General features: G+C 41.8%; 1 protein-coding gene and 2 non-coding genes across 6 annotated transcripts in view; all 3 read left to right on the forward strand.

Annotated features, from left to right (window-relative positions):
• The first annotated feature begins 3080 nt into the window (after window positions 1-3080).
• Window positions 3081-3152, forward strand: TRNAD-GUC (transfer RNA aspartic acid (anticodon GUC)). The gene has a single exon. It is a non-coding gene; the product is annotated as a tRNA-Asp (tRNA).
• Window positions 3153-3816: 664 nt separating this feature from the next.
• On the forward strand, window positions 3817-3888 carry TRNAW-CCA (transfer RNA tryptophan (anticodon CCA)). Its single transcript has one exon. It is a non-coding gene; the product is annotated as a tRNA-Trp (tRNA).
• An 8059-nt stretch (window positions 3889-11947) lies between these two features.
• The window catches only part of TMPO (thymopoietin), a 31783-nt gene continuing 29204 nt past the window's right edge, over window positions 11948-14526 (forward strand). For 3 of the 4 annotated variants that reach the window (XM_004269514.4, XM_012532909.3, XM_004269515.4), the window contains exon 1: window positions 11957-12519. In XM_004269514.4, coding sequence (XP_004269562.1) covers window positions 12241-12519 — 279 coding nt within the window. In that variant the 5' untranslated portion in view covers window positions 11957-12240. Of the gene's footprint in view, window positions 12520-14526 lie in introns of all 4 variants that reach the window. The other variant, XM_004269513.4, reaches the window with a different exon arrangement.

Below are 14526 nucleotides of genomic sequence, written 5' to 3' on the forward strand. Positions count from 1 at the left end.
GTATAGGGATAAAACACGTGCCCTGTTAACCTCCCAGGGCTGTTGGGAAGAGAAAATGAATGTGAATGCTTTTGCAAGCTGTGATAAGCTCTACAGTTACTTAGGTAAAGCAAGATTTGAAACTTTCAATCACATCAATTGCCATCGTGCTGTTTACCTCCAAGGAGAGTTCTATGCCCTCTGTACTGCCAGTCCGACTGTAACCTTTACTTTCTCCCAGTGCTTACAGTGAGGAATCTCTGAGCTGCCTTATCCTGTTCAGGTTAGTTACCCTCTCCTTTCCTTCCATTTTAGGAAGATGGACAGCAGGTGTTGTGTTCCCTGCTCCATAATCTCTGCTGACTCAGGCTGCTTCTTCCCATCCCTAGGGAGGATAAAAGAGGAGCAGTAACAACACATGTAGAGCCACTGGCATAGCTTTACAGAGCTTAGGTGGAGAGGATGGTGTCTCTTCTGAAGAGACAAAGATTAAGCCTGTTCTCCCACAGTGTGGAACCTTGTGCAAACAGTTCAGAAGACCTGGCTTCCCACTGCCCTGAAGCCTCTCCAACTGAGAGACCAGAGGGAAGTCTCTTCAATCCTACCCAGAAAAGGACATCAGCATAGTTATCGCAGGGCCCTTTGGACTTTACAAGAGTTAATGGAGGGTCAGAAGTAGAAGGAGGCCCAGGGACAGAGTTTTATTGAGGCTTTGGGTGTATTTAAGAGTGAAAAAAAATAAATGTGCCAAAACAGGCCTCAGAAATCGCCATTTTTTTAAACTCAAGATGGATTAAAGACCTAAATGTAAGGCCAGACACTATAGAACTCTTAGAGGAAAACACAGGCAGAACACTCTATGACATAAATCACAACAAGATCCTTTTTGACCCATCTCCTAGAGAAATGGAAATAAAAACAAAAATAAACAAATGGGACCTAATGAAACTTAAAAGCTTTTGCACAGCAAAGGAAACCATAAAGAAGATGAAAAGACAACCCTCAGAATAGGAGAAAATATTTGCAAACAAAGCAACTGACAAAGGATTAATCTCCAAAATATACAAGCAGCTTATGCAGCTCAATATCAAAAAAACAACCCAATCCAAAAGTGGGCAGAAGACCTAAATAGACATTTCTCCAAAGAAGATATACAGAGTGCCAACAAACACATGAAAGGATGCTCAACATCACTAATCATTAGAGAAATGCAAATCAAAACTACAATGAGGTATCACCTCACACCAGTCAGAATGACCATCATCAAAAAATCTACAAACAATAAATGCTGGAGAGGGTGTGGAGAAAAGAGAACACTCTTGCACTGTTGATGGGAATGTAAATTGATACAGCCACTATGGAGAACAGTATGGAGGTTCCTTAAAAAACTACAAATAGAACTACCATATGACCCAGCAATTCCACTACTGGGCATATACCCTGAGAAAACCATAATTCAAAAAGAGTCATAAAAAAAAAAAAAGAGTCATGTACCACAATGTTCATCGCAGCTCTATTTACAATAGCCAGGACATGGAAGCAACCTAAGTGTCCATCGACAGATGAATGGATAAAGAAGATGTGGCACATATATACAATGGAATATTACTCAGCCATAAAAAAATTGAAACTGAGTTATTTGTAGTGAGGTGGATGGACCTGGAGACTGTCATACAGAGTGAAGTAAGTCAGAAAGAGAAAAACAAATACCGTATGCTAACACATATATATGGAATCTAAAAAAAAAAAAAAATGAAGAACCTAGGGGCAGGGCGGGAATAAAGACACAGACATAGAGAATAGACTTGAGGACATGGGGAGGGGGAAGGGCAAGCTGGGATGAAGTGAGAGGGTGGCATGGACATATATACACTACCAAATGTAAAATAGATAGCTAGTGGGAAACAGCCACATAGCACAGGGAGATCAGCTCAGTGCTTTGTGACCACCTAGAGGGGTGGGATAGGGAGGGTGGGAGGGAGACGCAAGAGGGAGGGGATATGGGGATATATGTATATGTATAGCTGATTCACTTTGTTATACAGCAGAAACTAACACACAGTTGTAAAGCAATTATACTCCAATAAAGATGTTATAAAAAAAAGAAATTGCCATTTTTTAATGTCTGCGTTTAAATCCAAAATCACTTTCATCAGATGGAAAACACCATGTAACCTATGATCTATAAAAATACTAATTCCTAGTACAAGGAATGGATTTCTTAAGACACGTAAGTTTAAGTTCTATAATAAAGACATTTAATCATGTCATTTTGTGACTCTATAAATTCACTTATTTAGAGTTAACCTTAGAATTTTGTAAGTGAGGCCCTCTTGGTCCCCCTGGGAACAGGCTTGATCCTGTTTATGAAAAGGCTCAGGATAATATAAATTATTATATTAATGTACTTTCCTAACCCTATGTTTAATCAATGGCACATCCTTGTTTTGAATTATTTAAATGTGTTATTATTTAACCATTTAAGTGTTTGTCATTTCCGAGTAAACTGTAGACGCCTCAGGAAAAAGACCTAAATACAGGAAAAATCAGCTAATAAAATTTCATTTGGCCTGCGTGAGCCCTTTTGTGTCTGAAAAGCTTACAAATAGTTTGAAGAGGCACTAGACTGTGGGGCAACTCCGACTGCCCCTGACATCTGGCAACCATATGATACCCTTGAACTTTGACTAAAGAAAAAATATATAAATTTGTGAAGGTAAAACTCTGCTTCCTAACACAACATTCTAAATCAACCATACTCTAATAAAATTAAAATTAAAAAAAAAAAAAACCCTGTGTCAACTCGGTATTCTTGGTCACTTAAAACAAAAATCTCCCGCCAGAAACCTAAATCATCTGGAAAGCATGAAAAGTCCTGGCAAACTATGTTCAACAGTTCACCATCACTAAAACTGGAAGCGCATTTTGTTTCATTTATTCTAAACCATTTACTATTTTCAGGGACGAAAAGAGTCCAAGGCGCCCAGAATGTATAATGTGAGGAGCAACAGGCTATTTTCACACTCGCAGGTGAGTGGTAGGAGGGAAAAAAAATCTCTCCTTACCTTGAAGTAGTACTTGAGAGAAAAAGAACGAACAGCTCCTCGTTAGTATAGTGGTTAGTATCCCCGCCTGTCACGCGGGAGACCGGGGTTCAATTCCCCGACGGGGAGAAGAGATTACTTTTACTAACCACTACTACTATTTTCTGCGTAATTCAACTGCCCAGCATGGCTGGTAACACAACATGCGGATATTTTTTATAAGTGCGTCTTTTCAAAGTGGTAACTTTTAAGCTTAATGCTCACCGTGAGATAAAAGCCAACTCCGAGAGTAAACGCTTTACACTGTTGTCAGAAGGGTTAAGAAAGACGAAAACGTTCGTTAAAAACCCACCGCGCGCTCCCAGCCGGTAGCTGACGCTAGCTGGCGAAGGCCTACGCATGCGCAGTAGCGCCCCCGCCAAATTCCAAACGGAGGTCACGAACTCAGCCCACTGAACGGGGAGGGGGTGGGGAAGATGAGGGCCGAGTCTCCGCCCCTAGCCGGGCAGGTTAGAACGGAAATCGCTTGCAGAAGAAGGGGAAGGACCGGTGTCCTTTGACCCTGGAGACTCGACTAAAAGGGAAACTCCATTCTCCCGCCTCTGCTAGTTCCATCCTTGCCTAGGTAGAGGGATAGCTGTGAGGAAAATCTTGGCACTAAAAGAATCAGTCTCCAGTCCGACCTAAACTGGATGGAGGGGCAGGGAGAGAATGGAAGACAAGGCGAGGCGTGCCCGGAAGAGACGCCATGTTACCGGAGTTCTAAGAAATTGCGTGAGCCACAGCCCAGCAGGACCTCGTGGCGCAACGGTAGCGCGTCTGACTCCAGATCAGAAGGCTGCGTGTTCGAATCACGTCGGGGTCATGGTTTTTATTTTTAGGCCCACTGGTTTCTATAAAGCTAGATGTGTTCCCGCCATTTTTTGAAAATGCCTTTGATTTTAGGATTAAATCTTCCTCATTCAAATGTTATCCCAGTAATCTTTAGTCTGCAAAAAGACAAGAATCACTATATATCGTGAAACGTTAAGGCTGGTTTTTTTTTGTTTTTTTTTTTTTACTGTTTGGCCTTGTGAGTTCTCTGTCATTCAAAGTGCATAATGCATAGAGATGTGAGCTATTACTGTCGTGCATTCGTGGGCATATCAGCCCATGGTGGTCCTTAACAGGAAACATACGATACATATACCGTACAAGCTGTTTTTCCAAAAACAATTTTAGACCCGTTTGCCTTCGGAAAGCAAGTCCAACAGGGTACAGTTTCTAACTTTGTGTAATAGTTTACATGCTTTAGCCCATGTGCCAGGCACTGTAGACAACCCTGCAATGTGTGCACATTGTACACGCTTACGGATGAAACTGTGGCACACAGAAGAATAGCTACCCACCCGAGACTCTGAACCGCGTGACTGACCCCAGATCCTACTCTTTACTAAATGTTTTATAATAAAGGTGTAAACTGTTGAAAAAACTTGCTAGAATCCATTGGACCTAAGTGATACCAATGCATCTTTTATATTTTCACCAATTAATGTGAGTGGTGACAAATCAGGTACCACTTTCAACTATTAATCTCTCATAGCAGGGAGCAAAGTTTACTCATTCACCTTTGTAAGCTCCAGTACTCTTAGTAGTGAATAGTGCCTTAACAGGCATGTGTCAAATGTCTGTTGTACAAAAAATGAATAGCAAGACTAGGAGAAATTAATTTTTTTTATTATTGGATATGTTCTGTGGAAGTCACCAAGTTTTCCTGCTCAGTATTTTGAAAATAGCAAATATTAATTTCTTATGTTTCAACCTAATATAGCATGGGAAATTGTGTTTTTATTCTGTGTAGTTTGTTCTTCCCTTTCTTTTTTGGTGGTCACTCATTTCAACAGATATTTATGGACCACTGATACTGTGATAAACACTGAGGAAAAGGATACAGAGTGAAAGTGGGGGTTTTTTTGAGCAGCAGGAAAAAGATACATTAAGTAACCAAACACCGTAATATGTTGGGGTGAGTGCCATGAGAGTAGCATGAACAGAGTGGTGTGAGGGTGCTTAAAATAGGGACATTAACTCCGCTTTGGGTAGTTCAAAAAGTCCTCATAAAGGAAGATCTTGAAAAATAATGGAAGTTTCTTTGTGACTTTAAGGCATTTATTCATCCAGTGGACATACATAAATACCTTCTATGAGTCAAGGTCACCCTGTGATCTGACTTCTTCAACTATAAAAGTAGAGGTTTATATGCATTACCTTGCTAGGGCCGCCATAGCAAAATACCACAGACTGGGTAGCTTAAACAACAGAAATTTTCTGACCGTTCTGAAGGCTAGAAGTCCAAGATCAAGGTGACAGCATGGTTGGTTTCTTCTAAGGCCTGTCTTTGCCTCATAGATGGCCACCTTCTTGTTGTGTTCTCACATGGTCTTTCCAATGTACGCACACTTCCCTAGTGTCTCTCTGTGTGTCCAAGTTTCCTCTTACAAGGACACCAGTCAGATCGTATTAGGACCCATTCTAATGGCTTCATTTTAGCTTAATCACCTCTTAAAAGGCCTCATCTCCAAATACAGCCACATTTTGAGGTAGCAGGGGAGTAAAGCAATATATATATGTCATTATTAATAGTGCTATAGCTCTAAAATTGTCACTTCACAGGTTCCAGCTTCTTTCCCAAGGCTGGACATTTGTAGTTTCTCAGAATGACCCATTTGCTAACTTGCTGTAACTTTGAAATGACCCAAAATCCAACACTTCATTTTAACTTAAACCTCTACAATCATTGTATAGTAATGATATAAGGAAAGAGGCTCTGGAATACACAAATTCATATTTGAATTCCCAAATCCTGACACTTAATAGCTCTGTGATTTTGTTCTATTTCACTAAAAAGTTTCCAGTGTATCTTTTATTCATACAAGTGGATTTATCCACTAGTACAGAAGCACTGAACATTTATCTCACCTATTTAATAAGCTTTCTCTTTTGAATTATTTTTAATCATTTACCTAAGACTGATGTACTCTGGATAAACTGATAAAATGGAGACTTTGGAAATGAAAACTGAAAAACAGATTCTGAATTCTGATAAGCCAAGTGATTCCCCAGTTTCTCACACTAATTCAAAGTAGTTATGATTATAAAATTGTATGTGTTCATTGTAGAAATCTTGGGAAATACAGAAAAACATAGGGAAGAAAAGAAAAAACACCTGTCCCCATCACCTAGAGGAAACTACTACAAACGTTCTGGTCTATATTCATGTAGTCCATTTAAATATACACATATCCATACACATTTCAGTTCTTTATAGAACTGAGATCTTACTCTAACATGGGTCTCTTTTTCTATTTGTATTTTACTTACTGCTGTGTTGTAAACATTCTCTCATATTCTTAAATAAATGTCAAGAACATGATTTTCATGACCATGTAGTATTTCATCAACTGCTGTTTGAGGTGACATCCTTAAATCCACAACCAAGTCCTATACAAAACAGGATATGAAAAATAAAAAAGTCACCTGTATGTTAATAACATTAAGAACTCCAAAAAGGGAAATGAAGGCAGTTATCAAGTGTTTTAGGAAAAAAAAAAAGGTTTTGGAAGAGTTTTCTGACAAAGTAATAGCATCATTAAAAAAAAAAAAATCTGTGGTTTCACATAGAAATATCCTTCCACCGTTTCCCAAAGTTTTGGGTACCAGAGCTGTAACATTTTTTTTTTTTTTTTTTTTTTTTTTTAGGTACGCGGGCCTCTCACTGCTGTGGCCTCTCCCATTGCGGAGCACAGGCTCCAGACGCGCAGGCTCAGCGGCCATGGCTTGCGGGCCCAGCCGCTCCGCAGCATGCGGGATCTTCCCGGACCGGGGCACGAACCTGTGTTCCCTGCATTGGCAGGCGGACTCTCAACCACTGCGCCACCAGGGAAGCCCCCAAGCTGTAACATTTTAAAGATTTTTTTAAAAAAATCTCTAATACCTGTTTCAACATCAAAGATAATTAAAATATTTGTTATATTGGATGACTGTAACACAAAATAAAACATCGTCTTTTTTAATTCAGAAATTTCACAGGAGATGACTGAAAGAATCAAGTCCTTGAGGACAGAAGGGTGAGATCCAGAGTACAACTGGTGGAATTCACTCTGATAGAAGGACACCACTTCAATTTAAGCAAGAAAGATGCAAGAGAAAATGAGTGCAGATTTGACCGTCTGAAGTTGAGGCATTCCTACAGATGGTTTCTATTTTCTCAAGTATGAAGCAAGGTTACCAGCTGAAAATGGGGAGAGGTACGGGGAAGGGATGTGAGCAATTTGAGAAGTGAAGATATGAATGGTTAATCCAGAGAATGAAGAGCTTTGTCAGCCAGTGTCGAGTGCTCCTGTGAGGTCTGAGGTCATGAATTAAAACCAGTTGTTGTATGATTTTTCTCCAGCAATCTTTGCTACTTGGGCGCAAGCAGTGAGAAAGTTTGTTCCAGCAAGGTTCAGTCCCAGCAAGGTTGAGGCTCTTCCAAGCAAGAAAGATAGAGACATTGGAGTATGAGAGTTGAAAATGTTTGCAAAAGAGTGATTATATGGATTGATCAGGGAATCTACTTCAGTTGAGTTGGAATGATTATATGATGGCAGGAGCAGGATAATAGGTTTTTCTTTAAAGTGTTGGGGTTAATGAATTGCTGGTCAGTGAGAATACGATAAATGAGCTGAGGAAAAGAGGCTAGTGATTGACAATTGGGATGCTTGAATTTGAGATTTAGAAGGTAAAACAGCTATTGATGACAGGGTTCAGAGTCTTACCACTGGAGTGGATGGATGAGATGGAATAGAGGAACAAGTTATTGGAGATAAAGAGGTCAAAGACCTAAGAGGCCCAATGTCAGTGTTACATGGGCCGTCTGTTAGAATGTTTAATTCACAAAGAACGTAGACAAAAGGGATGGTGAGGAAAACTTAGAGCATGGAGCAATGGTCTAATTTCTGAGGGAGATTGGCCAAGGGTTGAGAAATTATAGCAGTAAAGAGGATGAGGTGTGATTTATGATATGAACTTCCAATGTTTTTGAAGGAGGAAAGAGGAGAAATCGTTTGGAAGTGGTAACCAGGAACAAAGAGGCCACCCAAACTCTGTAGCCCAACCTCTCGGCCTTAAGGTACATAAGAGTATGAAAAAAAAAAAAAAAACCCTCTACTTCGGAGCTCTACAGCAGAGTTAAAATCAAAATTACCTTCATCACTAAAAATAGTGATGCTGGGGATATACCTGGATGCATCTAGGATAATTCCAAGATAATTCCAAGATAATTCCAAGATAATTCCAAGATAATTCCAAGATAATTCCAAAATAATTACAAATTTCAGAATTTGGTAACTCATGGCTTTGTGGATGATGTAGAAAGTCAATCTCACTGTCTGATAGCTACAACATCAACCATGTCTCCTGAGAAATGTAGAATCTGCAAGTAACCTCCTTTTGATAGTGTCCAGGGATAAGAAAAGGAGACAGAATTAATGAGAGGGAATGAGAATGTTTTTACTCAGGGAACATTGATTTCAGGCATCTAGAATGCAGTTCTTTGTGAATTATGTTATCTTTAATGTTGGCCTGTAGCGTACAGTACTGTGTATATTTAAAAGAACTTTCAGAAGACATACAGATGGCCAACACACACTGAAAAGGTGCTCAACATCACTAATCATTAGGGAAATGCAAATCGAAACCACAGCAAGATACCATCTCACACCTGTCAAAAGGGCTATTATCAAAAAGACAAGTATTGGCAAGGATGTGGAGAAAAGGGAATTCTGGTACACTATTTATGAGAATGTAAATTGGTACAGCCACTATGGAAAACAGTATGAAGTTTCCTCAAAAAATTAAAAATAGGAGTACCATATGATCTAGCAATTCCACTTCTAGGTATTTATATGAAGAAAACAAAAATACTAATTCAAAAAGATATATGTACCCCTATGTTTATTGCAGCATCGTTTACAACATCGAAGATATGGAAGCAAACTAAGTGTCCCTCCATAGGTGAATGGATAAAGAAAATGTGATATACATTGATAGACATAGACATAGACATAGACACACACACACACACACACACACACACACTGGAATATTACTCAGCCATAAAAAAAATGAAATCTTGCCATTTGCAGCAACATGGATGTACCTGGGGGGTATTAGGCTAAGTGAAATAAGTCAGACAGAGAAAAATACTGTATGATTTCACTTATACGTGGAATCTGAAAAACAAAACAAATGGACAAACAAAACAGAAACAGACTCTCAGATACAGTGAACAAACTGGTGGTTGCCATAGGGGAAGGGGGATTATGAGGTACAAACTTCCAATTATAAGATAAGTAAGTCATGGGAAGGCTTCCCTGGTGGCACAGTGGTTGAGAGTCTGCCTGCCAATGCAGGGGACACGGGTTCGTGCCCCGGTCCGGGAAAATCCCACATGCAGCGGAGCGGCTGGGCCCGTGAGCCATGGCCGCCGAGCCTGCGTGTCTGGAGTCTGTGCTCCGCAACGGGAGAAGCCACAATAGTGAGAGGCCCGCGTACCTAAAAAAAAAAATAAAAAAAAAAAAAAATAAATCATGGGAATGTAATGTACACATAAGGGAATGGTCAAAAATATTTTAACAACTTTGTATGGTGATCATTTCATAAAGCATAAAAATATAGAATCACTGTTGTACACTTGAAACTAATATTGTATTGATGTGTTTATTATAACTCAATCAGAAATAAAAATAAAATATAACAACTTTCAGACTCAACAGGTGATTTTTTTTTTTTTTTGCTTGTGGTAAAAGGTAGAATTAAACTGCCTGGAAAATTTCTGGTACAATGGCCCTATGAAAAAAGCAGAGTTCCAGTGCAGCACCCTCAGATGTCCCTCCAGGTGGCTCTGTGATTCCAGCATTGTACTCTACTGGCATCAAATTTACGTAGATTATTATTTTCAAAGTGTCAGTGATGCGTCCTCCTCCTCTGAAGATCCACTTCAGGTACCTAGCTGCCCAGGTATCCTCAGACCATAGGGCAGCTATCAGAGGCTGGAGATCCTTCTATGTACTCCACCCTCGTCAGATCAAATACTAAGCCCTGATAACTCTGACCCTTTTCAGTTAGAGCGGCAAAACCTACCTCTTAAAAACTGTTAGTAAGTCAAGTCAACCCCTTCAACTAGCAAGGTAACGATTTAACAGGATAACTTGCTAATTCAAATAGGATAGAATAAACCCGTTAGCTGTGGCCTTGCAGATATTCTGCTCAGGACTTTTGCCTTGCGCGTAATTTGAGACTATACTGGAAGAAATAACTGAACTGTGCCAGGCACACTGCCTGGGACCATCCCACACTCACTGACTACATTTATGGGGTTACCAGTCACTGCGAAATTATGGTCGTTCGCCTGTCAGCTCAGTTCACCGTCTGAAGATGAAACCGTTGCCTCTGTACCTAGTGAAGCTGGGGGTGGATAGGTAATGGTTAAGGTAACTCTTACACAGCAACCTAAAGACCTACGAAACAACTGGCTAATTAAAATACAATTTTTATTTTGCATTTCTGGTCTGAATACTATTGCTCAAATATATGTAAATACTGATATTTTTAGAAAATAATTAGTAAAATTGCCTCTAGGAAAATAGACTATCGTTAAAAGAAATGTCTCCTCAATTTCTAAAAATAAAATGGCTTAATTCATAGGAAACATTTTTAGTATTTCCAGTAAATTTACTGGAACTTAAACAACCATGCAGAAATCAGATAAACTTTTTTTTTAAAGTAGCTTATGAAACATAGTTTGGAGGTCAGAATCTGGGGAAATGATTAAGACACCCTAAATCCAAGATCAGCTTCTTTCTTTTCTTGGAAGAAAATATCTTGAAACATATAAATTCGAAAGGTATTTAAACGTTTGTCGTTAATGGTATTTGTTTTCAAAAAGACATTTTTATTGTAAAATTTCTGAGACTCCACCAAGTTTTAACTCGGATCTGTAATAGGGGTTTGATTAGGGTTTCCGGCCTAATTATTAGTCACTAGGCTTCCCCTAAGATTAAAATCTAGAATGCACCTGTCTCAGTTGTAAGTTATCCATTAAGGAATTCCTAAATCATTTCATTTCGTTGTATTATGAAGCATTAGGTTTAAGTTACGGGTAAGATACTTACGGGTGGAGGGATCCAACCCAGAGACGGCTCTGAACAAAATGCAATTGAGCCCCAAATAACTAAATGAAATAATTTAGAAAGATCCCAACCTTCTTTAGGGTAAGAGGCAAGTGCAACATTTGGCAATACAATTTCGTCACAAATTCAAGGGTAGTTCAAAGTGCCCCGTAGTCAAGGTCTGGCTTTTTCCGAATTTCGGGAACAAAAGAAGCGTTCGCAAGCAGAGACGGAGATTTAACTGCCCGCTTTCCCCTTGCCTCCCCCAAGTAAATCAAATCGAGGAAGATGAGCGTCCACATGAACGCCTCACTCCTTTTCTTTCCCTTCAAGGCTAGCTTTTGGAGAGGAAAGGCTGCGGCTATTCTTCGGTGAACCAGTGTCCCGAGATTGAGAAAGGCCCAGACCCGGGTACTCGCAGCTGCCGTGAAATCCGGCCCATTCGCCGGCGACCGACCCCGGAGAGAAAAGCCGCTTCGCCAGAGGGGCAGGGAGAGGAAACGGCGCACAAAAAGCAGTACGACTTGCCTCTTATCGCCATCCTAAGAGGAAGGATGGGGAAACGGGAAACAGAAACGAGCCGCGCGACGGAGCTCCCGCCCAAGCGGCTTTTAAACTGCGTTTCCACCACCTCTACCAGAGCGCCGCGGCTAATGGAACCCGCGCGAGGCGTCCCGCCAATCACCGCCGCGCTTCCTACGGCCGCGGGCCAATGGCGGCACCCGTTCTTGGGGCGTGGGCGAAGAGGCTGCTCTCGCTTGGCCGTGGGGTGTGCGCTGGGGTTGGTGCGGACTCCTGGCTTGGCTGCACTGGGCCCCGCTTGTTCTGCAGGGGCTTTTGTGTCCGGCGTTGGCTTGGCTTTGTGTGCGCGAGTTTCCGCTGTGCTCCGTGGCGCAAGTCCCGGCCGAGAGCTGTGAGACTCGGAGTCGGTAGCGCGGCCCCCCACCCACCCCCCGGGCAAGGAGCGAGCGCGCCGGCGTGAGCGGCGGGTGCAACGGCTGCGGGGAAGGGGATTCGCCGCCGCCGAGATGCCGGAGTTCCTGGAAGACCCCTCGGTCCTGACGAAAGAGAAGTTGAAGAGTGAGTTGGTCGCCAACAATGTGACGCTCCCGGCCGGGGAGCAGCGCAAAGACGTGTACGTGCAGCTCTACCTGCAGCACCTCACGGCGCGCAACCGGCCGCCGCTCGCCGCCGGCGCCAACAGCAAGGGGCCCCCGGACTTTTCCAGCGACGAAGAGCGCGAACCTACCCCGGTCCTGGGCTCCGGGGCCGCCGCCGCGGGCCGCAGCCGCGCCGCCGTCGGCAGGGTAAGGACGCACGGCCGGGGCCACAAAGGCAGGCGTTTAGCGGTGGGCGCCCCCCCCCACCTCGCGCGCGCGCAGCCCTCCCTCGGCGGCGGGGCTATTCCCCCACCCGCCCGGGGGGCTGGCCTCTGGGTCTGCGGACGCCGGGCTCGGCCCCTTCGCCGCGGGCTCTCGGGCTCTGAGAGGGAAGGGCGCCGGAAAGGAGATCCCCGAAGTTAAGGCCGCGGGGCGCGCGTTTTAGCCGCGGTGTGTCGGGGGGTGTGAAGTTGGCGTTTGCTCTCGGGTTGCGCGCGGGTGATGGGCGCGCGCAGGCAGCTCTGTGTCCCTGGACGCCCGGCCGCTGGAGGTGGGCAGCTGAACAGGGACTTCCCTGCCCTTTTCGAAAGCCCTAAGGAGGATCAGTTCGAAACGGCTACAGGTTACGTTTGAGCGTTTTCCCGCTTTATTAACAGAAATGACTAGTAACCGGGTCTCAGAGCGCTCCCTGGAGGGCAATTTGTGACATACTGATACCTAACCAAAATTTGAAATGAAGAAATTCCCGCCTTTTTATGTTTTTTGCATATGGAGGGCTTTTTGAACGGTTTATGTTTTTCTTGTTTGTGTTACTCCTTTCCAGCAGCAGGCCGTCTTTTGGCGGGGCAGCGTTACTCAAAATTAAACGAGCATTTTAAAATACACCTTTGAGTGGTTATCATAGACGCTCAAATATTTAAAAATTCTAGTTACTTAGGGCTTGGGTTTTAGGGGTTTGGGGGGTTGTTTTTCCTTTTGGTGTATTTGCATGAAAAAAGGAGAAGCTTCGGAATCAGGAGAAATGTTTATTTCATGACATTCTGCTCTGTCATTGTTGCAATTTGGGATATCTAATCCTAGGTAAACTCAGATTGGCTCCAGCAAATGCATATTTCGTTTGAGAATAGTTGGGTTTTGTTCTCTGGGGTTTTATGTGCTATTAGTATGAATCAGCCTGGTTATCAGGCTACAAAGCATAATAGAATGTAGTTAAAACTAGTGACTGGTGTAAAGTGCAATGCTTTGTAAAACTTTGAAAGTGGAGTTTAGAGTTGTACTGATTACTAGTATAACTGAAAATGACTGTTTCTTTCAAAGTTATCTTAAGTTTTAAAAAATTTATCCAGTGTATTTTCTGGACTACCCAGATGGAAATGAAGGAAAGATATAATAGACACATGTATATTTAATTAAATCTTAGCCTGGGCTTTAGAGAAATTGAAAACCTTATGTCTTAAATCGATGCATGGCACATAGTAGTGCCAAATAAATATTGGTTTGTTAAGTAAAAGATGGATCGCACCTCCTTGTTTCTCATGTCTTGTTTTTGAATTTGAAGAAAGCCACTGTACTCCATAAGAAGAAATTTATTTTTGAAATAAAGTATATCCCTTACCTGTTTCTCCCCAACCCCTCTGAAAACGAAAGTAATATTCAAACTATTAGTAAAAATGTGGTTGAAAATGAAATATCTTCCATTTAAATCAGCACATTTTTTTTTAAGTCTTCTATAGAACCTTATGTTGGTCTCCTGTGCAAATGTATCATTCTTGAGCTGTGGAAGTATTTGGTTGTATGTTTATGATAGGATTATTCATTCTTATTTTGATGATGATTCGCTGTCGACAGAAACAGCTGTCTCGGTTTTGATGTTTTTCCTTCAACTTTTTCAAAGAGTGTATGTCCCGATCTACCCTGTGTTCTTTGGGGTGTAAGAAGAACCTGAATGTAAAATTTTTTAATTTCAGTTCAATTATCCAACATTTTTGAGTTCCTATCATGCGCTCTTAACTGCAGGAGTTTGATTTCTGCAGACCTGCCAACCACCATAGTTAATTTTTTAAGAGAACCTCCTATGTCCAGTAGCATGTATCTCAATGTTTGAATCCATATAGATATCAACTGTGTCAAAGACAGCTTTAAGTTTTTTCTACCTTGTGTATTTAAAACTCAAAAAAGTGTACCCTGGGTTGGGTGCAGTGGTGTCAACAACTT

Source organism: Orcinus orca, chromosome 11 (genome assembly GCF_937001465.1).
Source record: "Orcinus orca chromosome 11, mOrcOrc1.1, whole genome shotgun sequence".
In the NCBI taxonomy this organism is placed as follows: domain Eukaryota; kingdom Metazoa; phylum Chordata; class Mammalia; order Artiodactyla; family Delphinidae; genus Orcinus; species Orcinus orca.